Here is a 24,171-nt window from a genome sequence, read left to right as displayed (position 1 = left end):
AGACCCACATGTAGAAAGGTGAGCAAAGTCTTGGATTCTAATAATTCAAATATTAATTATAATTTATTTTTACAATTTTTCTTCATGACATATTTTGGTGTCTCAGTGTGCTGTAATTATCAGCCATTATTTTTACAAATTTTAATGGTAGTCAAAATTTTTCCACAAGAATATGTTTGAGTTTTGTGATTTCTCTGAACATTTTTGGCCTCAGTTAAAGTGAGTGAACATATTTCTTTACCTTTCTAGCTCTCTAGTGATTGGCATAGTGGGAAAATCCTATAGAGGCACAAAGGCCAGCTTGGAACCTGATTTGGCTGCACAAATGGTATAGACCAAGAAATGAATACATAAGCAATGTAATATGACCACTGATGAGGGTATGGGACACCTCAACTCGTGATTTACTGCTTACATTCTTCCCACAACCAGCGGTTCACACCAGCCCTGGAAGCAGTGACTTGGGAGGCATGGGGGCTGCTTGGTGTTGTCAGACATGTCCCCAGCAGAAGAGATGAAGAGTTGATTGACAGCTGTAAGAAGGCAACTTTGACATCCGTGAAGGGGACAGGTGGAGTTACCTGCAACTCAGACAATGGGCTATGGCTCAGGACAATAGGTTATCAGTAACTAGACCTCACTTGTTATTTTAGGAACTGTTCATGACCTCTGAATCTTCTAATGGCCTCATCTCTATCATATGTAGACTCTACTAAAACAGTTCCCTTGGTATGGGAAGTGGTAATTCTCAATTAAGTAGTTGAGTGGCTTTCAGGATTATTAACTGAGAAGTTTGACAGCAGCCTTATGAAGAGCTTGCCAAAGTCCTTGCAGTTTTTCTAGCACAGGGAAACACTGCATAAAGCTTGATGTCCAATTGCTATATGACCCCAAGGACTTTGAAGGCCATGTAACTGAACATAAGCGGTGAATGCTGGAGGGTATGTGATCAGGAAGGGGGTGAATTATATATAAGGTGGTATTGCCCAATACTGAAACATTTTGGAAGAAAGTTCTGGCTCAAACCCAGAAGATTCTGGACTATACTGCACCTCATGACCCAGAGAACCAAGACTAGAGGGGATAGCGAAGCATGGCAGGCTGCTGCCTTCTTACGTGATGTTAACAGGTAAACTAGAAATGACTGTTCGAAGTGCACAGGACCCTCCCTCGATTGGGATTTGGGCACATAGAATTCAGGGTATTCTAGCAATGGAACTGCTGTTGCCTTCTTAGATTCACATGAAGAGTTCAGACCTGAGGGTGGGCCCTCTGGTCTTCTACTGCCATGGACCCTTAAGACTTGCCTAAATGGGGATAGAGGCAGAAGAAGCCCCTCCTGGGGGAAAAAATAAAATGAGGGTGCTTTATTTTGGTGGTTCCATGGCTTTTCTGCTATGAGTTGGAGTGGACACAGAGGATCAGGTGTATAAAACCATTAGCATATGTACTGGATCTTTAACCTTTAAATTTTGATGCGCCTGGGCTCATTCTTGTCTTTTGTTTATTATCTTGAGAAAAATAAATTAAAAGTTGAAAACACTTGACTAACACCTAGGATATTTATTTTTTTTTAAATAGAAATCATTTGAATTGGAGCGACGAGAATTACTGGCTGCAAACAGAAATAAATGGGAAAAGGGAATGCAGGCCCGCAGGGATCAAGAGGTATTGTAAATGCATTGACCAGCATTCTCTTGGTGTCAAGCAGTTTCTGTTTCCATTTTGCTAATGAATAGAATTACTTTGACATATTTTATGTAATATTTGCTGCCTTAGTTTTGGAGTTTCAGTGTGCTGTCAGATAGCCATTACCCAACTCAAAGATCACTTCATCAGCCTCTGAAGGACGAAAGAGTGAGCCAGCTCCCTTGAACTAAAATATGTGACATGCAGGATATACACAGATCTCAGCAGCAAGTACTTAACTCTGCTTTTTTGTCGCCCTTCATGCAAACCATTCTAGAACCCATCCACACCACCGGGTTCTGGAATGCCCAACCTACAAGAGCACGCACCGGACATACCGGACTCGACAGTTATCCTATCAGCTACGGAGATACATATCAATAAAATACGATGTTACCAAGGACCTGTAAAGTGCAGAAAAATCCATTCTTCCTCCCTTTGTAACCTTGAAAAGGAACTCTTCTCCCAGTTCGAATAGTCTTATATCTTGTACAGAGTGGCAACTAGTGGGGGTTCAGATCATATAGCAGCACTCCTCAAGTTTCTCTCTAGCATTCAGTTTTAGTTATTAAAGGAGAAGATTGAGATAGATGACTGCACACTTTCTAAATCAAACTGTCTGAAACTGAGGGCCCGATTTGTTAAGGCTTTACAGTGTCATAAATGATGGCACAACCCCACATAAAGGGTTGAATTGGGAAGAGTACCCTTCCAGTAAAAGGTTACTCTTCCAGTACAAAACCTATTCTACCCATCACGCACACACCCTAGTAGTAGATCTGGCGCTGTCCTGCTCGCTCCCATTCATGCAATGCAGTGCCATAACTTTGGTTGCAAATAGTACAGTTGTCCATGAATATACATAAACTCCTTAAAGTCTACCTCCCTATAATACAAGCTGCATTTAAGACCTGCAACTGTTAATAGCTCTCTCCTATAAAAAGTCCAATCAGGCTGAATCCGTAGGCTTTCTTTTTATTTCCACATTCTACACTACGGTTGTGGACAGCATCTCTCATGTTAACGATGGGGGAGCGTATGTCTGCAAGTATTACTAGATTGCTTTGTGACAAGGGGCTCTTCAGCGTTGAAACTTTCATAGATTAATGTGCTTCAAAATTCCCTCAGGCAGGATAACCCCAGTATACAATTGGTTTTCAAGAAGCACTTTAACGTCCATGTCTATTCAAGGTATTTATATCGTTCAAACTGTTATCCCTGGAGGCACCCTGGTGCAAGGATCCAAAAAGACAGAGGAGAAGCATAGGGGAAGAATAAAGCATTGAAAAGCCAGGTTTTGAGGAGGGTTTATACACAGATGTACGGGGTGTTTCAAAGTTTGAAGGACAGGGCATTTCACATTTTACTGGCTAAGAAACAGAAGTAATGAACACCCAGGTGACCTTAATAGATGGGTGGGGTGAAGAGAAAGCACATAGAAGCTGGGTGGGGCATTGATCTAGAATTTGGATTAAACATAGTGGATGTGCATGTGAATTGCGTTGTGAACTAAGCAGAAGGACTTGATGATGAGCCTCTTTGTAAATAGGAACCAATGAAGATTTTTGAGTTTATCAGAGACAGAAGCATTGATAGGCAGCTTCAATAGCAGCTTGGCTGCAGAATTCTGCACCAATTGGAATCAGTGGGCCAAATAGTCTGGGATCCCAAGTAGGAAGAGTCACAGTCCACCCTAGGGGTAACGAGGGCATGCACAACACGGTTCTTAGCATTTTCTGGAAGGACAGGTAGAAATGTTCTCAACATCCTGGGAAGAGCAAAGTAGGTAGCCTCCACTTACTATATTTGTTTAACAAACAGGAGATGGTACTCAAATATGTAGCTAAGATGTTTGGCAGAACAAGTAAGAGTAGTAGTTGGGCCAAGTTCCTTCGCTCTCCAACAGGAAGACCAATCTCTCAACTTTTGCCTAAGAAAATAATCTTGGTTTTGCCTGTTTGATCTTGAGGCAGTTGGAGGACATCTAAAGTTGTTTTAATTGAAAGAAGGATGTAGCTGTAACAGGAGGGATTGTGGCAACAAAGAAGTTGATTACAATGTCCTCTATGTATGACATCACTTCCATATGGAACGACCGAATGATGGAGATCAGATGTCTGATATAAACATTAAAAAAAGTGGAACTTAATGAAGAGCATTGAGCTACCCTAAAGGTAACTACCAGAGGGTCAGAATGGAAGAAGGGATAAAGTTTGGGTTCTTCAAGACAAAAAGTAACCTAGCCACTTCAGGGACTCTTGCCGATACTCATGCCCAAAAGGCGGAGATAAAATAGAATAAGTTCTCAAATATTGATATCTTTCATAGATTCACATGTTTGTATCTTCCCCGTCGTCATGGTGGGAGTCTCACGGTAAATGAAATAGATAGCAGTAAAAAGAAAAAACTGCCTCGATACCATAGATAAGCATAGACTTTGGTAGCTCAATGCCATCATTATGTGGTCCAAATGCCAGCCTATGAGATGCCAGTCCTGAGATCACACTCCCCAGCAGAGCCATCATACCTCCGATTTACAACTGCAGTCATTTGAGAAGGAGTCTTCCTGAGCATTGCTCAGTTTGTTTACTTGATTGAACTTTTGACCTGTATTCACAGCTTTTCCTCTGGAACTGAGGTATTGTTTCTTCTTCAAGTTAACTTCAAAATGGCTGAAAGCTCTAAAAAGAGGCTGTTCAGACTATGTAGATCCTGTGGGAAGGCCAGATTGTTTTTTGAGGACCCCCACAAGGATTGAGAGGCACGGCTATTATTGTGGCTTCAGACGAAAAAAAAACACTTCAGATTCAGACTCTGAGGCCGTTTCTAAGGCTCACACCTCTTCAAAATGTAAAGTGGGAGATTCTGAGGCAAAAACTGATTAAAAAAAGCAGAAGATCGGTAAATCTAAAGAAAAAGAGTCTTCTTCATCTGCACTGCCTAATACTCCTGTTAAAAAGTCCTTAGAGACGAGGGCTCTGTCGTCGGATCAGTCGATGAAGAAAAGAGTTTCAACAACAATTCCGTCGATGAAGGCGTAGACGACGTTGACGACAACTGTTACGATGACAACTGTTACAATGACGACATCATCGACGGCTATAATGCAGACGACACCGTCGACGGTTGTCTCAACGGGTATGGAGACGGCACCGTTGTCGACCACTTTTCCAACACCATTGTCGGTCTCGTCAACGATTGCCCCGTCAACAACAACTTTTAAGTCTCCAATGAGCAGATCACGGACAACGATTTCTATTAGAAGATTACCACCGTCAACAGGCTCATCGACAGATAGAACAGGCAATGGTGAATTTACTTCTTAGACAAATATTTCTCCGCTGCCTCCTTCAAACCTTCTTGAGATGCAGGAATCTGAGGAGGAATATGGTGTCTCTTACAGCCCTTCTCAGTTGAAAATCAAAAGCCAGGACACTGATGAGGAAGAATACCAAGAAGTGTAGGAGGATTTCTCTTTTAAAGATTGCCCCCTGACTGGCTCAAAACGTTATGAGTCTTTTCAAGACTCCTATGACTACGAGGAAGAGGAGGATAACGCACCTGGTGTCAGAGAGGAGGCTATGTCCATGCCTCTATCTCTGGTATTGGATCTCAGGAGCATGATTAACGACTACTATCGTCATGTCCCTGACGCTAATACCTCTTCAAAGGAAGTTACAAGTAAACAACAACCTGTGGTGCAGGCTCCAGTTAAACAGCTTACGTCGCCGGCGCAAAAGGTGATCACGCCAAAAGTCATTACCATCAAAGATGACTTAGTTGACAGCGAGGTTGAAGACCAACCTGAGGAAGGAGAACTGAGACAGGATGATCCTGTGGGTGATGAATGGGACCAGTACATTATTCCTTCATCTCCATCGCCATCACCCTCCCCGATGACATCGCCACCGGAGGACATCTTGGGATTCCATGAACTCATGGAAAAGGCTTCTAAGAGATTTGAACTTCCTCTACCAGTTAAGGAAACTGAATGTTTCATATATGATTTCAAAGAGTCGTCTAGGAAATCTAAAAGTACAATCCTCGTGGTAAAACATATATGGGATGAGAGATTAAAAATTATGAAGCATCCTGCTTCTGTCGCAGCCTCGGTTACCAGAATAGAGAAGAAATAGCGGGCTCCAGAATCACCAGCATGTCTTATTGGACATCCCCGTCCAGAGTCTGTGGCGATGCAGCCTGCACAACGACGTTCGAAGAATCCATCGTCTACGTGTTCAGCTCCTCCTGACAAGGAAGGAAGATACAGCCAAACGTTTTGCACTTATCGCAGCAACCTCATTCAGGCCGGAAGTGCAGACTAAAATAGTGGACATGCTCTTCGACTGAGAAAATCTATTTGGAAGTCATGTGGCTGATGCTATGCAAGGTATTAAGAGGGATACAGATACTGCGAGGGCATTGGGTTCACTGCAGCAAGGCAGATTGTATTCCTTTCGTGGCAGAGGATCAAGAGGACATCTTCAGCAAAGATTGTCCTACCAATCCAATATCTGGTATTGGCTTCTGGTGCACAATATCTCTCTTCAAGTTCAACATGTTCCAGGAATACACAATTTAAGGGAAGATTCACTAAGCAGATGAGCAAGTGTGTGTCACAATTGGGAACTGAATCAGGATCAGCTCATTCAAATTTTTCACTTATGGGGCACTCCAGTTCTGGATCTGTTTGCCAATTGCAACAACAAAAATTGCAAACAGTTTGCAAATAGATTTCCTCAGCCAGGGTCTTGGGGTAATGCTCTTCAGCTTCGTTGGACGGGGATTATCGCATATGCATTTCGCCCATTCCTGCTGATTCCGAAGGTGCACAGGAAAAAGAGATTGGAACCATGTCATTTAATTCTAATAGCCCCGGCATTTCCGAGACAATTCTTTTTTTCGAAGCTTTTCCACTTATCAGTAGCTCCCAGAGTACAGTTTTTTTGAATCCTCTAATCCAGGATTTGATCTCCAGGAACAGGGGATAAGTTCTTCATCCCTATTTGGCCTCGCTGAACTGGTCGGCATGAAACCTCATGAGCAGGAATTTCAGTCCTTAAAGATTGATGATGAATGCCGGGATATCCTCTCCCATTCTCATGCAATTTCCACAAATAAAACCTATGTGGTGAAATGGAATAGGTTTTGCCAATGGTGCTTGACACAGTCTCTTCACCCCTTACACTCTTCTCCGGAGCAGGTTCTCCCTTATCTATTGCATCTGGCCAAGGCAGGTCTTTCTCATGCATCAGTCAAAGTACATCTGGCTGCCATTTCAAGGTATCGCAGGAAGCCAGGTCATCCATCTCTTTGTTCGCAGAGAATGATAAAAGAGTTTTTAAAAGGAGTTTTCCCTGCAATTAGACATCCAACAGTACCATGGCAGTTGTAAACAGTCTTGGCACAGCTCATAAAACCACCATTCAAACCAATTCGCAAAGCTGACCTGCAGTTTGTGTCTTGGAAAGTAGCTCTACTCCTGGCTCTGAAGTCAGCTAGAAGAGTCAGTGAGATTCAGGCCTTTTCCATTACAGATCCTTTCCTTCACCCTAAATTTATTCCAAAAGTCCTTTCGGATTTTCACCTCAACAAACCTATTGTTCTTCCCACATATTTTAATGACCCACCGTCTGCAGCAGAAAAATCTTTTGCACACACTGGATGTCAAGAGGTGTTTAAAATTTTATATTGATAAGACAAAGTCCTTTCGAAAGACAAGTCAGTTGTTAATAGCGTTTGGTGGTCCCAGAAAAGGTTTGGCTTTGTTACGAACTAGCATATCCAGGTGGATAACCTCAGTCATTACTTTGTGTCACAAGAAAGCCAGAAATCCTTTACGCTCGAAGGTGCGAGCTCACTGAACCCGAAAAATGTAGACTTCGACTGCATTGTTTGCCGGAGTATCACTTCCGGATATTTGCAGAGCGGCAACATGGAAGAATACCCACACGTTTACCAAGCACTACTGTCTGGACACAGTTTGGAAAGCAGAGTCAGCAGTGGGACAAGCAGTGCTGCATCATCGGTTTCATTAAGGTATTTACCTAACAATGTTTTGTCCAAAGAAAATGTCTCTTTTTTCATGTGAATATCTTTTCCTAAAAATGTTGTTTTGAATATTTTTGATACTATGTGCCATTGAATTTTATGTAGTATTTGACGTTATGATACAGGTTGAAACACAAATCCTGTTCTATCTTCTAGAGGATATTGGTTAGCCTTACAAATAGGAAGCAGAGCCTGAGTAAGAGATGAGTGCTCTCCTGGAAACGATTCCTTGTAAGTTGACTGCTTTCTAATCTGATAGAAGCATGTGAATCTATGAAAGATTCAATACTAGAGAAAAAACAAGTTACTTACCTGTACACTATGGTTCTCCAGTATTGGCATCTTTCATAGATTCACATGCGACCTGCCCGCCTCCCCGTTTCTCAGGCGGACCACTTTATCTCACTTCCTTGGCTCATTCGTGGGGCTGGAAATCTGAGGTGTGATGGCTCTGCTGGGGAGTGTGATCTCAGGGCTGGTATCTCATTGGCTGGCATTTGGACCACATAATGATGGTATTGGGCTACCAAAGTCCGTGCTTATCTATTATATCTAGGCAGTTTTTTCTTTTTACTTCTATGTATTTCATTTACTGTGAGATTCCCACCATGAAGACGGGGAAGATACAAACATGTGAATCTATGAAAGATATCAATACTGGAGTACCATAGTGTACAGGTAAGTAACTTGTTTCATACCATAACAAATGCAGCAGAAAGTTTCAGAACCACTAGTACTGCGGATTGCCCCCTATCCAGATGCATATTGATGTTGTTAGTCAGTGCTATTGTTCAGCCCTGAATGCGTTTTCGTGTCATGAATGTATATAAGAATAAAATAACTAAAGTCAGGCTGACACTAAGTACATTTAAAATGGAATCTCGTTTAGAAATCTATATCACCAGTTGGTCTCAAATCTTTCATCATTGTCTTGTACGCCCTCAAGCATCTAATAGCACACAAATTTGGGTTGTCTGGGAAGGCTTGGTACTGGACCAACCTGACATTACATTTGCTGTTCATAAACACTATGGAAGTGACTACATCTGGGGCAAAACATCCCAGGTGACACATCTACTGCTCTCACATTTGAGACTCTCCTACGGTAAATAAGAATTCATAAAAGCATAGCTAATTTACCCGATGCCTGTTTCCTGGACAAAATGATTCAGAAAAGGGGGTGGTGATGAACAGAGTGTCTGAATTAAGCACACCACTCTTACCTAGTCCAAAGATCAGGGCTTGATCCATCACCGTTTTTTAGCTCACTGCACCATCCCAGCTCAGAACCTGGCTACATGCAAATTAGTCTGTTCCTGTCCCAGTGCATGATGGGAACAGGGCAAACCAAACTACCAAGCCAATTCTTATACTGGGAAGGAAACGAGCTTCCGGGGACCGGTTTCTGGCATTTCAGCCGTCGTCGGCCCGGCTTGCTTGAATCCTGATGGTGCAATGAGCAAGGGACTCACATCTGAGTATACCCTTCCACGCTTATGGTGGACAAAATGATTCAGAAAAGGGGGTGGTGATGAACAGAGTGTCTGAATTAAGCACACCACTCTTACCCAGTCCAAAGATCAGGGCTTGATCCATCACCGTTTTTTAGCTCACTGCACCATCCCAGCTCAGAACCTGGCTACATGCAAATTAGTCTGTTCTTGTCCCAGTGCATGATGGGAACAGGGCAAACCAAACTACCAAGCCAATTCTTATACTGGGAAGGAAACAAGCTTCCGGGGACCGGTTTCTGGCATTTCGGCCGTCGTCGGCCCGGCTTGCTTGAATCCTGATGGTGCAATGAGCAAGGGACTCACATCTGAGTATACCCTTCCACGCTTATGGTGGACAAAATGATTCAGAAAAGGGGGTGGTGATGAACCTTTTCTGAATCGTTTTTGGCCACTATAGGTGTGGCAGGGTATACTCAGACATGAGTCCCATTCTCACTGCACCATCAGGATTCAAGCAAGCCGGGCCGAAGAAGGCTGAAATGCCAGAAACCGGTCCCCGGTAACTTGTCTCCTTTCTGGTGAAGAATTGGCTTGGTAGTTTAGTCTGCCCTGTTCCCATGATGCACTGGGCCAGGGACAGACTGATTTGCATATAGCCAGGTTCTGAGCTGGGATGGTGCAGTGAGATAAATAACTGTGATGGATCAAGCCCTGATCTTTGGACTGGGTAAGAGTGGTCTGCTTAATTCAGACACTCTGTTCATCATCACCACCCCCTTTTCTGAATCGTTTCCTGGACAAAAGCAGCTTATCTGGCCAAGAGTTCAAAAACAGTATAACTGAATTCACATCCCATAACTGTGAATACTTTGGTTCCGAAGGGACCGATAGTCTCAGTCATCTGAGTAGCCTACAGACCATGGGATGTTCGCCCAATGGGAACCTCTTATTTGGGACATAGGCTGCTGAAATTGCAGACCTGCAAGTATTAATGGTACAGTAGGCTAGACCTTTATCTATCAGTTCTGATAGAAAATTCAGAACATGTGCAACATCGACCACCAGGAGATCGAGATTCTGTCCCAGACACCAATGGGACCCTATTCCCCAAGCCGTGCCATATTTCTAGGCTGTGGATTTTAAACAAGTTTTCTTGCTGTAGCTCTCTGAAGCTGTAGCAAACTACCTGGAATTTCTCTGCATCTCCTATAATCACCCATGCCACCAACTGGTGAGAGTTCCCATGAACAGACTTCAAGATGTCTTATCTCTGAGGAAGTAGGATTTGAAAATCCAAAGAATGTTCCAGAAGAATTGAAAACCAGGGCTTGTGTACTCCAAACTGGTGTCACCACGATCAGAGTCACTTTTGTCCCCTTACTTGCGCCATCAGCCTTATGATCATGAAGAAAGGAGGAAGCTCATTTCCTCAGCATTGGCCCAGTGCTGCAGGTATTTATCTGTCCGCACTACACTGCTTAATATGTAAAGTGCCAGGCCCCTTGTCAGGAGGCCACTGCAGTTTTCAACACATATTGCCACTGTACCTACACAACCTCAAACCACAACACTGCTGCAAGTGTGACAATTTATACTGTTCGAGGACGCCAAAGTTTTAAGAATGGCTTGGGTGGCAAGAATTATTTGTTTTTAATGTTTGAATTAACAAACAACTGTTTTTCTGCTCATCTTTAAATTACACAATTAGCGCCACCATGTGGCAGCTGATATAATTGCACGTTCGGGCAATTAAGTGCCGGTGCTGAGCACCGGAAACCTCCGGCTCAAATTAAGCACTGCCGCTCTGCCAGATGATCCGACCTCAAACTGGAGATTCTCAGATGTTGATAGTCGAGGCTTAATGCAAATAGGTCTCTCTGACATGGCTCCTATTTCTGCATTATTCTTGGAACACTTCTGGATCGAGTTTCCATGCACTGACATCTTTCAAGTGTCTAGAATTCCAGTCCGCTACAGTATTACGCCTTCAGGGTATATATTCTGCTGTGGCTGACTTCCTCTTGTTTAGGCAGAAGTGCCAGAAATCCTTGCCTAATTCCTCAAGGGCACTCAAACCTTGAGCCGAATTATGTATCAGACCCCTGACACATTTTCCATTTTGAGAAGTATGGAGCATAAGACCTTGTCCCTAGCAGACATTTAATTGTGAATGAGCTGGCAAGAAGTTCCAACAAATCGATGTGTTGACTTTTCTCTTGATCTGAACATAAGCCACCCGTGGTTATTGTCCTGTAATTAGCACCTACCATCCTGAGCCGCTTGCACACTATTATCACCAAGTCTGGTGCTGACCCAATTATGGCCCTATTGTTCTAGGGCTTCATATGGTTGAGCCAACTTTTCAGTCCATTCTGTCCTCCATCAAGAGCTATACCGCCACTGCGTAAGTAAGTCCTTTCCTGAGATGATCGACCACCATCTTCTATGGTGCTTGACTGTGATGGGGTCCTGAGAATATCGACTGAATCAATGACTCTAGAAGCCCGCTATTCTGGCTAGACTTCACAAAGAATCTACTCTTCTAGTAAGGTCTCCCTCAGTTCCTTCCAAATGAGTGTCATCTCTTTCTACGGAAGTTTCAAGTTCTGTTGCATAGAGTCTATGACTAATGCTCCAAACACCTAGAATTGCATCCTGACTTTTGCATGTTGAATATAAAACCTAAATCCTTGCACAATGATTTTTGTCATAGAGAGATCTTTGCTCTTTAGAATGTCTTCCTAGTACACTATTTTGTCTGACCCCCTTGGACTGTAGAAGTTCCATGACTAGCCGCAGTAGCTTGGTAAAACACCATGAAGTGGAGGAAAGTCCAAATGGCCATGCTGAGAAGTCATACACTTGCTGTAAAAGAGTACCACAACCTGCTTAACCGCCAGTGGATATGGCAGTGGTTCAACAATAAAAGCAGACCCCACCGTCCTTTTTGTCTTTATTTTGACAAGAATATATTGCTGAGAAAACGCCTGGGATGTAAGACAGTTAATATTAGAATTTTCTTGTCCAGTAAAGCTTGAACCGCTAGGTTTTTGTTGGAAAGTCGTCCTCTGAAAAGTAAATTGGATTGGGTTTGCTTCCTTGGTTTGGGGCTCCTGTATAATTCCATGTGAAAACCAGCCACTGTCTGTCAAACTCAAGCATTCCCATTTACCGCCCTCCATTTTGATAGAAACTTCCTCAAGCTTCTGCCCTCTTTTGATTGGGAAGAATCCTTCTGGGGCGTTGGCTGCTCCTTTGGATCCTCTGGTCCCACGTCTTCAGTCAGCACCTAAAGTGGGCGAGAATCCCCGAACTTCGGAATTTAAAGGGTTTGGAAAATAAGATGGGGCTGGGGTGTTGGAGCACCCTCATCCTCTACCAGGCTCTCTGAAAACCTCCTGTCTCAACACCCTTCACATGGACTGTTTAGCTTTATTGAGAAAGGTAGTAACAAACTTGCACAATTCTTTGGTAAAAGGGTACCCAAACATACCCCCATCCTCCACGGCCACCTTTCGGTGGTAGCCAACTCCCTCAAATTCAGGTCCATTTTAATTAAAAGAGAGCTATGTCTCCCTGTAGCTAGGGCACAGTTTGCATCTCAAGGAAACATATAACATGCTGCGGCCAACACAATAAAACATCTGTGGATATTAGGTTGCAAGCATCCTTGCCTTTTCCGTCATATTAGGGATCTTTGTCAGTCGCTTCATGAGGTTTAGGAGCTTATCTTGGCAATCTCTCTCGGAGTGATCAATACCTTCTTAGAGCCTTTTATGAATTTTGTTACAAAGATGGTTATCTTTCAGTTAGTCTACAGGATTAGCTCCTTCCCTTTTAGAGAGGTCCTTGGGCATTCTGCTTTGCAACGGCCCCTGACCGCCTTATTTCGTGTTTCCTAATCTTGCCACCTACATAATTATCCACTTTCGCTGCCGGTAGCCATTCTGCAGATCTTGGTTGATAAATATTCTCTGGATCTCACATATTCTGTATATACCAATTTGGGATTACCAAAACTGCAAACCAGGAAACATGCGAAAAGCACACAGTACTCCATAGATAAAATTAGGATGAGGTGCTGTGACCTCAGGTCGTGCACAAAGATGAAGGTTGCAACGCACCTGAATGAGTCCTGGGCAACTTAAAGTGGGCCTCACACTGTCCCCCCACCCACTACACTGGAGTCGATAGCGGAGACTACCGTGGAGCCAGAAGCATATGTGGGATTTGCAAGGGGATCAGCACCTGTAACATCTCAAAGTAAGTGTAAAACGTTTTGTATTTTAACATCTGTTACTCTAAACTGTCATCTACATGCATTAATCAAGTCACATAATACTTACTGCCTAATTAGGAGTTTGTGCAGGCACCGCCGTACCAGTGGTCCAACTGCCCTATTACGAGTTTGGCGGTTGGACCGCCAAAGGACCACTGCAACCGCCAGAGATCCGTGATCCCTCGGTGGTGTTGCAGTGGTGTGAGGCTGCAATATGCTAGCGGTTCTGTAGTGGTACTGCCAAGCATATTATGAGTTTCCTCACTGCGACCCTTTTCATGGCGGTGAGACCTCTGGGCCTGGAAGTGCATGGTGTGCCCCCCTATCTGTTTGCACCTCTTGTTCCTGCACTGCATTGACTTCACAGTCCATGACATACAGGAATGCACTTGGCGGTCCTACAGCATTGCTTTTCTAAGGCTCACATATGCCACACGCCAAGGCACTGCCTGCCAAACCACGAATAAACTCGTAATGTGGTAGGCAGCATGTAGAGAAGTTTGGTGGTCTTCAGGCAGGGCTCTGGCATGGCGGCCTGCTTAAAGACTGCCAAACTCGTAATCGGGCCCAGAGGTTTTAGTAAGGAGTCCTAAAAATACCATTGTAGTGCATTATGGGACATGCAGTCAAAGATTCACTAACTGTAGTAGGAATTCATTAAACAAATGATAGCAAAATATAAGAAGTGCTTTCCTTTCATAGTAAAATAATTGTAAGGCCATTTTTAAACAGATCAACCTGAGGAAGACACTGATGGCACAAATGTGGAGGTCCAGGATGACTCACACGTGGTAGAAGATCCCATCGAAATAGTCAGTCAACCACACCTCATGGCCACTGTAGCAATGCTTCATACTCCCCACAGGCACCATCATGGATGAGCCTCATAGTCCAACCCTGCAGCCAGCTATGAGGCCGCAATGACATCGTGCTCCAGTGTGTGCTTGCACATGACACCGTGAGGCGTCAAATGGCAACCAAGCATCGTTCTCGAAGACACAGCAGAAAATACTCAGTTGTTTGTGGCACTGAGGGTTCCATCATGCAAATTCAGTGTCTGTAACACAAGCATCGGAAAATAGTGAACTTTAAACTACAGAACATGCAGCAGTGCATTTCATTTGGCTTCAGTAATACTGCAATTCAATTGGCAGAAAACCAAGCACAGCTGGACACTAAAATGGACAGCTTCACCAATGCTCTTGAAGAATGATGCCCAACAAATAGAAGAGGATGATGCCAATCAAAGGCATAGTGAGAGAAGCACTGCAGCAAGAATGGTTGGTTTAACCCATTCATTTGGGAGATTGGTACTTGCCACTTCAGCCTTATCCAGGTGGACATAAACTCTCTAGGTGTAAATGGGCACTTTAGCAGGGACGTCGCAAGGGGCTTAGGGCAAAATACCTCTGCATTGAGGCACTACAGACTGCCCAAATAGCTAGTGGCGGTAGCTGCTGAACCTCAAGATGACAGTGAGGAAATCTCCAGCGTCAGCAGCATCTCTGCCAAAGATGCATGCTCACTGAGATGGAGCGGCAAGCATACTTCTGCTGCTCAACACGTGGGCATAACTCATGCGGGACGCGGCCACAAGAAGCAATGAAGGGCACAGTATGGGATGTACGAACAGTGCTGTGTGTTTGGTGATGGAACCGACAGTGGCCGTGAACATTAAGTAACATTTGCATGTGACAGTTAAAAATTGGTTTAAACATTTTAAGAAAGCCTGACAATAAAGGTTACTGTACTTTGAAGCACCGAGCAAGTGTTTTATATTTTATTTTACTTGTTCTTTACCATAAAAAGCAATAGTTAGCAGTGTGGTCCCTTCCCTGTCTCCCCTCCACTGCTCTCCTCTCCTCTATAGGCTGCTGAACAGGTGGCTCAGGATCTTCATTGTCCGAATCTGAGTTGGACACTGAGCTGGAGACCTCTCCTGGTCACAATATTGTGTAGGATGTCAGGTTTCCACTATCTTGCATACAGTTTCTGGAGCATATTGTAAGACGCCACCATGTTTATGTTGTTACCAGACACAGGTTTCCAGCAGCCCTAATGTCTTCTCAGTCACAGCCCTGGTGCAGCGATGTGCTGTGTCACCTTTCAATGGGTTGTGAGGGGATAGCTATGGTGTCAGAATCTAGGGGCGTCGGGTATAAGCACTATCACCTGGACCAAACAAATAACTGTGAACTTGCTTTCATTTGTCATTTGATTTGCACAAACGTGTCATTATATTTGAGATCCTTACCTAATGAATAGCCATCATCAGACTCCCCTCTTTCCACTGTAAGAACTCATGGTTGCCTCCTGGGTATTGTGACACAATATCAGTTATTACATTTTTATGTCACACACCACTGGAGGGAATCTGTGTTTTTCCTGTTTCTAAACAAATATTCAGGATGCAATGGAAGAAAAGTAGAAACATCGGTTCAATCTATGCACCCTATAATATGGGAACTTGAGCAATCCAGCAAAATATGAATTTTGTACTCTGAACTTCCTGTGCATTTCAGGGTTGATAAAGAGAAGCATTGATCCAGAAACCTCTGGAAAAAAGAGCGACAACGCACTTTGAGGTACCCCACCAGCAACTGCAATCACACCCCAGCAACTACCAGAGGCCAAAAGGTCTAAAGAGCACAACATCTGAACGTGGAGAGCATTGCTGCGCAGAGTACTGCTTTCTAGGTGTGGCTTTAAAGGTGCCATAATCTCCAATATTACAGCACTACTAAGCCTGTTTTTGTCAAAAAATCTCTTCCTCAGTTTTTTGGAAAATGGTCAGTATGACTCAGAAAATCCTCCCCTGTCTCCTCTTACTCCTCTGCTCAACAGCCCTCCTCAGACTCGCATACAAAGCAGCCATTGTGGAAACCTTGGTACATTCTGAACCATATTTTAAAGTTTGCACACAGCTACCGACTGAATTGGATTGGTGGTAAACTCCATGTGCAAACGGGCCTTTTTGCAACTAGTCATACCGTTTGCAAGTCACAATTATAGATTCTGTAATTGCAATATGCAAACTTGGAGCCATTAGCGACCAATTGGCGAAATGCACCTGCTTTGTAATTTCAGGGTATGGGGTAGGACTCTATATACCATAGACAATTCAGAGATTATTTCATAGATTTGTATAGAGCCTAACCCTCCCATCTACTCGGCATAATTTAAGGCAGCTGTGAGAGACACCTACCAAATTTCCTTTTCTGCGAAAAGGTCTCCATTTCCATTTGGGCCTTAAGGAATCTACCCAGCCTATAGATATGCATTCCACTCGTCATTTTGTGAGCCTTGGTAAAAAAAATAATAATGTCTTTGTGCATTATAGATAGTTATAAACGTATTATTGATGGTCAGAAATGTCAGAATTATTCTCTGGTCCTTTCGGGGGCCCTGGAACACTCCTTCAACTTTTAGTGCCTGATTTAGAGTATGGGGACAGTATACTCCATTGCAACACCTACTAAATACCTTACGACTGGATCGGTTCTATTAATATTTAAAATTGACGTTGTCAAGCACTATACTGCATGCCATTTTTCTTTTGGATGCAAAAAGAACAGTTGATGGACAGAATGCGGAACAATGTCATACATTCACCACAGTACGGAGATCTGGGCCTAAATCCATCGTTGTTTTGTTCAGATCTCTTGACTGGGGGAGAATGTTTTGATTTGTTCGGCATTCCGTCCTTCAATTGTGTGTCTTTTGCTTTCTCGCCCTAAGTGCGACGGGTATGCCCAGAAGTGGATGAAACCCTGAAACCGATCCTAGGATGCATGTTTCCGGTCCAGGGAGGACTCGGCTTGGCAGTTCGGGCTGTACTGGTCCTGTGAGGCACAGGGTCAAGACTGATTTGCATATGGCCAGGTCTAAACTGGGGTGGCATGGTGAGCAAAAGCATGATGGATTTAACCCAGATCTCTTGATTGGGGGAGAATGTTTTGATTTGTTCTGCATTTCGTCCATCAATTGTGTGTCTTTTGCTTTCTCGCCCTAAGTGCGCCGGGTATGCCCAGAAGTGGGTCCCGTGCTCACTGTGCCACTGGATTCAAGCTATGTATAAAAAAAGGAAGTGCTTTGAATAATAGCTAGGGAAAAAGGCGATATGTAAGGCACAACAACAAAGTAAAAGTACAAGTTTGATTTATTCAAAAGATTACAGTATCTTAATTTTAAAAACACAATCAGTACATTATTTCTATAAAAATACACAAAAAATGTATAAAAGAATGTTACTGACACAATTATGCAAAAACACATATAAAATACATAGGTGGCAAACAATAAAAAATCATCGACGCGCGTTTCGGCGTTAGCACAACGCCTTCATCAGGAGCCACATTCAATCTGTAAGACATGTATAAAAAGCGGTTAGAAACATATTGAGGTAATAGATACCTCATAACAAACAATGTATCATTAAAAACATATCGCTGTGCTTACATAACATGTGAATCCCTATACGATGCAGCTACCAATTGTAGCTACAACTGATACAGACTAATTTTCGTATATTTGAGCAGTAATTATATCCATTGCTGGAGAGAGGGCTGCTTTACGGGATAAATGACAGCAGAAAGTATGTCATTTATGGAGCAGTAGTGGAAATTTTCTTTGGGATCTTCTAATTTTCTTGAGCTCAAAAATGGCCCAGAGTTAACGGGGGTGTTCCAATCTTTTCCCTCCCAACAAACTTGGTATCGATCTCATTTCTTTAGTCTTACCTATAGAACACAAGATAGGTGTTCTCTATTAGTGCTGGACAGAGTCTGACAGCTGTTCTTCTTGGCGGAACTCTATCTCGCCTGGCTAGAAATCTTGGTCTGCAAAAAGATGTGTTAATTAAACACAAAAAAACCCTCTATTCTGAGTTCAGTTATAAAGGTAAATTCTTTAGAAAGGAAGAAGCCACTGTTTTGCGTGAGTGGATACTAATATTTTTTATATCTAATTATTGTCCGATTTTGTGGTTTCCTAATTATTTCACACAGATTGGTTTTAAACGCATCTTTCCTATTTGCAGAATTTTTATTCCCCTATAGAGATGTATGAAAAAGAAAAAGTGTCTGCCCATATATCACAGTGTTCTAGAGAATGTCAACTGAAAGGGGGTCAGCTAAATCCTCACATATGCAGGGAATAGGTTATTGCTTATACATCTGCTAGAAAACAGCATGGTTCTTATTTCTGTTATTTGGAAGTTCTTATTGTCTTAGATCAAAAACGGGCATGGAATATTAAATAAGGGCATGGAATATTGTGTGTACATCAGGCAAGCAGACAAGAAATTTCTAAAACTGTGGGAAACAGGTTGTCTCTAAACTGACCTGCAAGAAGCAATTTAATAAGCACAGGATCCATGTATCTGATAGCAATAGACAGGCTTACCGTTTCTGTTAAAATGTGAATTTATATTATCGATGTCCAAGCAATCACCACCCTTGATTCCTTAATACTCCAGGTGTGGTAATCGGTATCGGTAAGCAAGCTACAAAGCTACATTGAATCCATTTACCGCTCATGACACGCTTGATAGTAATATGATGCACCCTTTATCCTTAGCACGTTTAAACCACACCTGGAGTATTAAGGAATCAAGGGTGGTGATTGCTTGGACATCGATAATATAAATTCACATTTTAACAGAAACGGTAAGCCTGTCTATTGCTATCAGATACATGGATCCTGTGCTTATTAAATTGCTTCTTGCAGGTCAGTTTAGAGACAACCTGTTTCCCACAGTTTTAGAAATTTCTTGTCTGCTTGCCTGATGTACACACAATATTCCATGCCCTTATTTAATATTCCATGCCCGTTTTTGATCTAAGACAATAAGAACTTCCAAATAACAGAAATAAGAACCATGCTGTTTTCTAGCAGATGTATAAGCAATAACCTATTCCCTGCATATGTGAGGATTTAGCTGACCCCCTTTCAGTTGACATTCTCTAGAACACTGTGATATATGGGCAGACACTTTTTCTTTTTCATACATCTCTATAGGGGAATAAAAATTCTGCAAATAGGAAAGATGCGTTTAAAACCAATCTGTGTGAAATAATTAGGAAACCACAAAATCGGACAATAATTAGATATAAAAAATATTAGTATCCACTCACGCAAAACAGTGGCTTCTTCCTTTCTAAAGAATTTACCTTTATAACTGAACTCAGAATAGAGGGTTTTTTTGTGTTTAATTAACACATCTTTTTGCAGACCAAGATTTCTAGCCAGGCGAGATAGAGTTCCGCCAAGAAGAACAGCTGTCAGACTCTGTCCAGCACTAATAGAGAACACCTATCTTGTGTTCTATAGGTAAGACTAAAGAAATGAGATCGATACCAAGTTTGTTGGGAGGGAAAAGATTGGAACACCCCCGTTAACTCTGGGCCATTTTTGAGCTCAAGAAAATTAGAAGATCCCAAAGAAAATTTCCACTACTGCTCCATAAATGACATACTTTCTGCTGTCATTTATCCCGTAAAGCAGCCCTCTCTCCAGCAATGGATATAATTACTGCTCAAATATACGAAAATTAGTCTGTATCAGTTGTAGCTACAATTGGTAGCTGCATCGTATAGGGATTCACATGTTATGTAAGCACAGCGATATGTTTTTAATGATACATTGTTTGTTATGAGGTATCTATTACCTCAATATGTTTCTAACCGCTTTTTATACATGTCTTACAGATTGAATGTGGCTCCTGATGAAGGCGTTGTGCTAACGCCGAAACGCGCGTCGATGATTTTTTATTGTTTGCCACCTATGTATTTTATATGTGTTTTTGCATAATTGTGTCAGTAACATTCTTTTATACATTTTTTGTGTATTTTTATAGAAATAATGTACTGATTGTGTTTTTAAAATTAAGATACTGTAATCTTTTGAATAAATCAAACTTGTACTTTTACTTTGTTGTTGTGCCTTACATATCGCCTTTTTCCCTAGCTATTATTCAAAGCACTTCCTTTTTTTATACATTGTTTGTTTCCCTGCATTACACATTTCGTATTTGAACAGGGGGTCCTTGTTGTTCACATTGACTGGATTCAAGCTATCCTGGCTGAAGAGGGGTGAAACCCCGAAACCAGTCCTAGGATGCTTATTTCCGTTCCAGGGAGGACCCGGCTTGGCAGTCTGGGCTGGACTGTTCCCATAAGGCACAGAGTCAAGACTAATTTGAATATGGCCAGATCTATATACTGGGGTGGCATGGTGAGCAAAAGAATGATGGATTTAACTAAGATCTCTTGACTGGGGGAGAATGTTTTGATTTGTTCTGCATTCCGTCCATCAATTGTATGTCTTTTGCTTTCTCGCCCTAAGTGCGCCGGGTATGCCCAGACGTGGGTCCCAGGCTCACTGTGCCACTGGATTCAAGCTACCCTGGCTGAAGAGGGGTGAAACGCTGTACTGTATTCGCCATTTTACACGTGCTAAATTACATGTTGACCTCGTTTCCATGAGATGCACTGATCTTCCATTTTGTTGCATCGCACTTCCATTTTGTGCTGCTTTGCCCTGTGGTTACACTTCAGCAGTAACATAAACATGTTTTTTCATGTGAACCAGTACAAGCTGGTGCGAGACATATCTTGTGAGGTTGTTTTGTACCTTGCGTTTGTTTTTGTGCATTCTATGCTCATCTCCAGGACAGAGGGAGGATGCGCTGTGCAAGGCTCTCCAAGGCCGGAGATAGGGAAAGGAATGTCTTTTGCCTTGGCGCACCCAAACAGAATCTGGCCAGGTCTGTATGGGTGGATCTGACGCAGAGATGTGCCAGCACCTATGATGGATAAATGGGCGAGAACGCCTACTAGAGGCTTCTCGAATGTGTTGATTTAACTATAAAAAGCGGTGTCTGTGATGTGGAGCTCAGGAACTCAGTCTTGGAGTGGACGCACTCGCAGGACGACTTTGGTGCCCGGAGAGATTACTTCCTGGGGCCCAGTCTCTAGAGGGTTCCCGACTTGGTGTTTTCGGAGCTTGGCCACGGATGTTGAAGACTCCGGAGCAGACACATCTGGTAAGGTGCTTTTTACATTAACTGTTTATATATCTATATTCACGGTTTCATATTTGTATGTATGTATTTGGTGTATTCATTATTCATTGTTTTCACTCAATGCCTAAGAATTTACTAGCTTCAGTGACTTATTGCCCTTGTCTAAGATATTAATAAAGCTAATTTTACCTCCAGAGGAGTGTTGGAGTTTCTGTGTAAGTAAGTGGTGTGCGTAAGTCCAGATTACCCAAGTGGGCAAGGCAATACATTTTGGTGTAGTTGGCGGCAGGATTCGAAAGTTCCGCGGGGAGGAACATGTTTAAAAAGACGAAAGGTGGTTTTGGTTCTTTGGCACCGAGTGAAATCCCTTTAGCCCCTATGCAAATTCTCGGATAGGAGGTGACGCCGTAGTCCGCGCTGGCTCGTGAGTACTCTAAAAGCTGATTAAGTGAGAGCTGGTTTGACTGTTTGGGAGAAGCAACACCAGAAAATGGTTTAAATTGTTTACGGAAGGTTCCTGTGGAGAATGGTAAAGAATTATGTACAGTGGGCCGCAGAGGTTGGGCTCAGTTGCATGCCTACTGTCAAGTTTTTGACAAATGTGTATCTCTGCAGCAGGAACAGTTGAGCTTAGAAAATCAACTTATTGAAGCTAAGAATATTTCTACGATGCTTTCCTGTCAGAATAAGCTATTACAAGACAAATTAGAAACTTATCAAACTATAGCAGAACGAGCTGCAGTCCATGTTGCCGAATACAGATACAGGAAAAGGAGGGGGCGAGTGAGTAAGAGGAAAGTCCATTTACTACTATCTGGGAATCATCAGAGTTCTCCTCAGAAGGAGAGCAGCCCTTGCAGAGAGGAAGACAGGAGGAGGAGGGAAAAATTAGTAAGAGAGTGTAAGCGCAGCCCATTCTGAGACGGAAACTTCAAATCCCTCCTAAGAACGCGGATGGAGTTATGTTAAATAGTCTGGAGGATTTCACTCAGCAGGAAATCATTGATATTTTACAGAGTTTTAGACAGAAACCTGGCGAGGCACTATTAACTTGGATGGTGCTCCTCTATGATCACAGCGCTTCTGGGATCATGGTACACGATGGGGATGCTGCCAAATGTTGTACTCTCAGTACTGATCCCACTTTGCAGGGACAATTCCGGACTTTCCACGGTGATGACCAAACTACCCTGTTGCAGGTAGCCACGCAGGGGTGTGGTCACAGGTACCCCACAGATTCAGACTGGCTTGGGAATGAAAAAACATGGTTTACCCTAAGAGATGCCTCGCAGAGAATTAAGTAGGAGGGGATGAAGCTGGCTATTCTTATAAGTGATGTGCATAGTTTGATGGGTCAGATAATGACTGTGTCGATGCGGAACAAAATCATTTGTTTGGCTCCCCCTGGATACTAAGTGGTGATAATAAACCTGTTAATTAATCAAACTGGTAATACCATAGGAGAAATAGTCGAGGCGGTCCGTGAGCTGGGAGAGCTTGGGGAATGGGCACTCCCAGCTCTTCGCGCTCAGAGTCCCGCACTGATAACAACTGAGTGACCCGACGCGATATGTGTTTGGCCCTGTTAAAGGATGGGGTGTCAAGGAGTGATATTGATGGTATTGAGACCAAAAGCATGTGGGAAATGTATTGTAAGAGAGGACTGGCTAGGAAGGAGGGGAGGGGAGTAGGCATGTGAATAGAAAAGATAACAAGAAAGTAAGTCGCAGGGAAGCGGAGCCTGAGGAGAAGCACGAAAAAGCAGGTCAGGAGAGAGAAAGAGAGAGAACCTCCTGTGAGAGTGACAAATGAGAAAGGTTATGACCAAGATTGCACAGATTCAGATGGGGACCGGGAAGAGGAGGAGTTGTTCCCTGAGAGTTATCCGACATTGTATTCAGATCTGCGCCGGGACCTGCGCTGGGCAGATGCAGAGCTGCGCAGGCGAAAATTAGATTAGGAAATGGGCCAAACTCCGGTGCAGGGTTGGGCTCGTAGAGATAATAGACCGCATGTGAGGGTTGAGATCTATTGGAAAAATAGAAATGTTCAGAAGGTGCCGGCTTTGGTAGACACCGGAGCCGAGGCCACGTTGATACATGGCAATCCACGAAAATTTAAAGGACAGTATTTTACTATCACAGGTTTGGGTGGACAGGAAACACCAGCAGTGCAAACGGTAATTCAGATGAAAATAGGCAGATTCCCAAGAGAACATAGACTGTTTTGATTGTGCCTATTCCCGAGTAAATCATTGGCATTGACGTTCTGAAAGGTATGACCCTAAATTTAGATGATGGATGCTATCAGTTTGGATTAAAACAGTACTTCTCAGTGGCTGCTGTGAGGGTGGGGCGCTTAAAAATTCCCCCAGTGAAGGTGCCCCAAGCAACAAAAGTAGTTCACATGACGCAGTACAGGATTCTGGGGGGACATGATGAGATTACCGCAACCATACAGGACTTGGTGGAGGCAGGGGTGGTGAGACCAGTTACCACGGCGTGGAATAACCCTGTGTGGCCCGTGCGCAAACCCGATGGGAGCTGGCGTATGACTGTGGATTACCGCAAGCTGAATAAGCATACGCCCCCGTTGACAGCCGCGGTCCCCAACACCATCACTTTGATTGCGAAAATTCAGAAACACAATGGGACATGGTATGCGGCACTTGAAAT

The 24,171-nt window shown here is 43.2% G+C and overlaps 1 protein-coding gene and 2 long non-coding RNA genes across 3 annotated transcripts in view; 2 read left to right on the top strand and 1 right to left on the bottom strand.

Annotated features, from left to right (window-relative positions):
* The window catches only part of LOC147709519 (dynein regulatory complex protein 1-like), a 546,368-nt gene that overhangs the window by 177,649 nt on the left and 344,548 nt on the right, over positions 1-24,171 (top strand). Inside the window, exon 6 of the mRNA XM_086926016.1 lies at positions 1,582-1,668. Coding sequence (XP_086782142.1) covers positions 1,582-1,668 — 87 coding nt within the window. The remainder of the gene's footprint in view (positions 1-1,581; positions 1,669-24,171) is intronic.
* Positions 17,628-18,954, bottom strand: LOC147709521 (uncharacterized). The gene is made up of 3 exons (XR_015296559.1): positions 18,877-18,954; positions 18,213-18,311; positions 17,628-17,835 (listed from the first exon to the last, which is right to left on the bottom strand). It is a non-coding gene; the product is annotated as an uncharacterized LOC147709521 (long non-coding RNA).
* LOC147709520 (uncharacterized) lies at positions 19,054-20,388 on the top strand. Its single transcript, XR_015296558.1, has 3 exons — positions 19,054-19,139; positions 19,705-19,803; positions 20,181-20,388. It is a non-coding gene; the product is annotated as an uncharacterized LOC147709520 (long non-coding RNA).

This window comes from Lissotriton vulgaris, chromosome 6 (genome assembly GCF_964263255.1).
Source record: "Lissotriton vulgaris chromosome 6, aLisVul1.2, whole genome shotgun sequence".
NCBI lineage: Eukaryota > Metazoa > Chordata > Amphibia > Caudata > Salamandridae > Lissotriton > Lissotriton vulgaris.
This window is presented reverse-complemented; position numbering and strand designations above follow the sequence as displayed.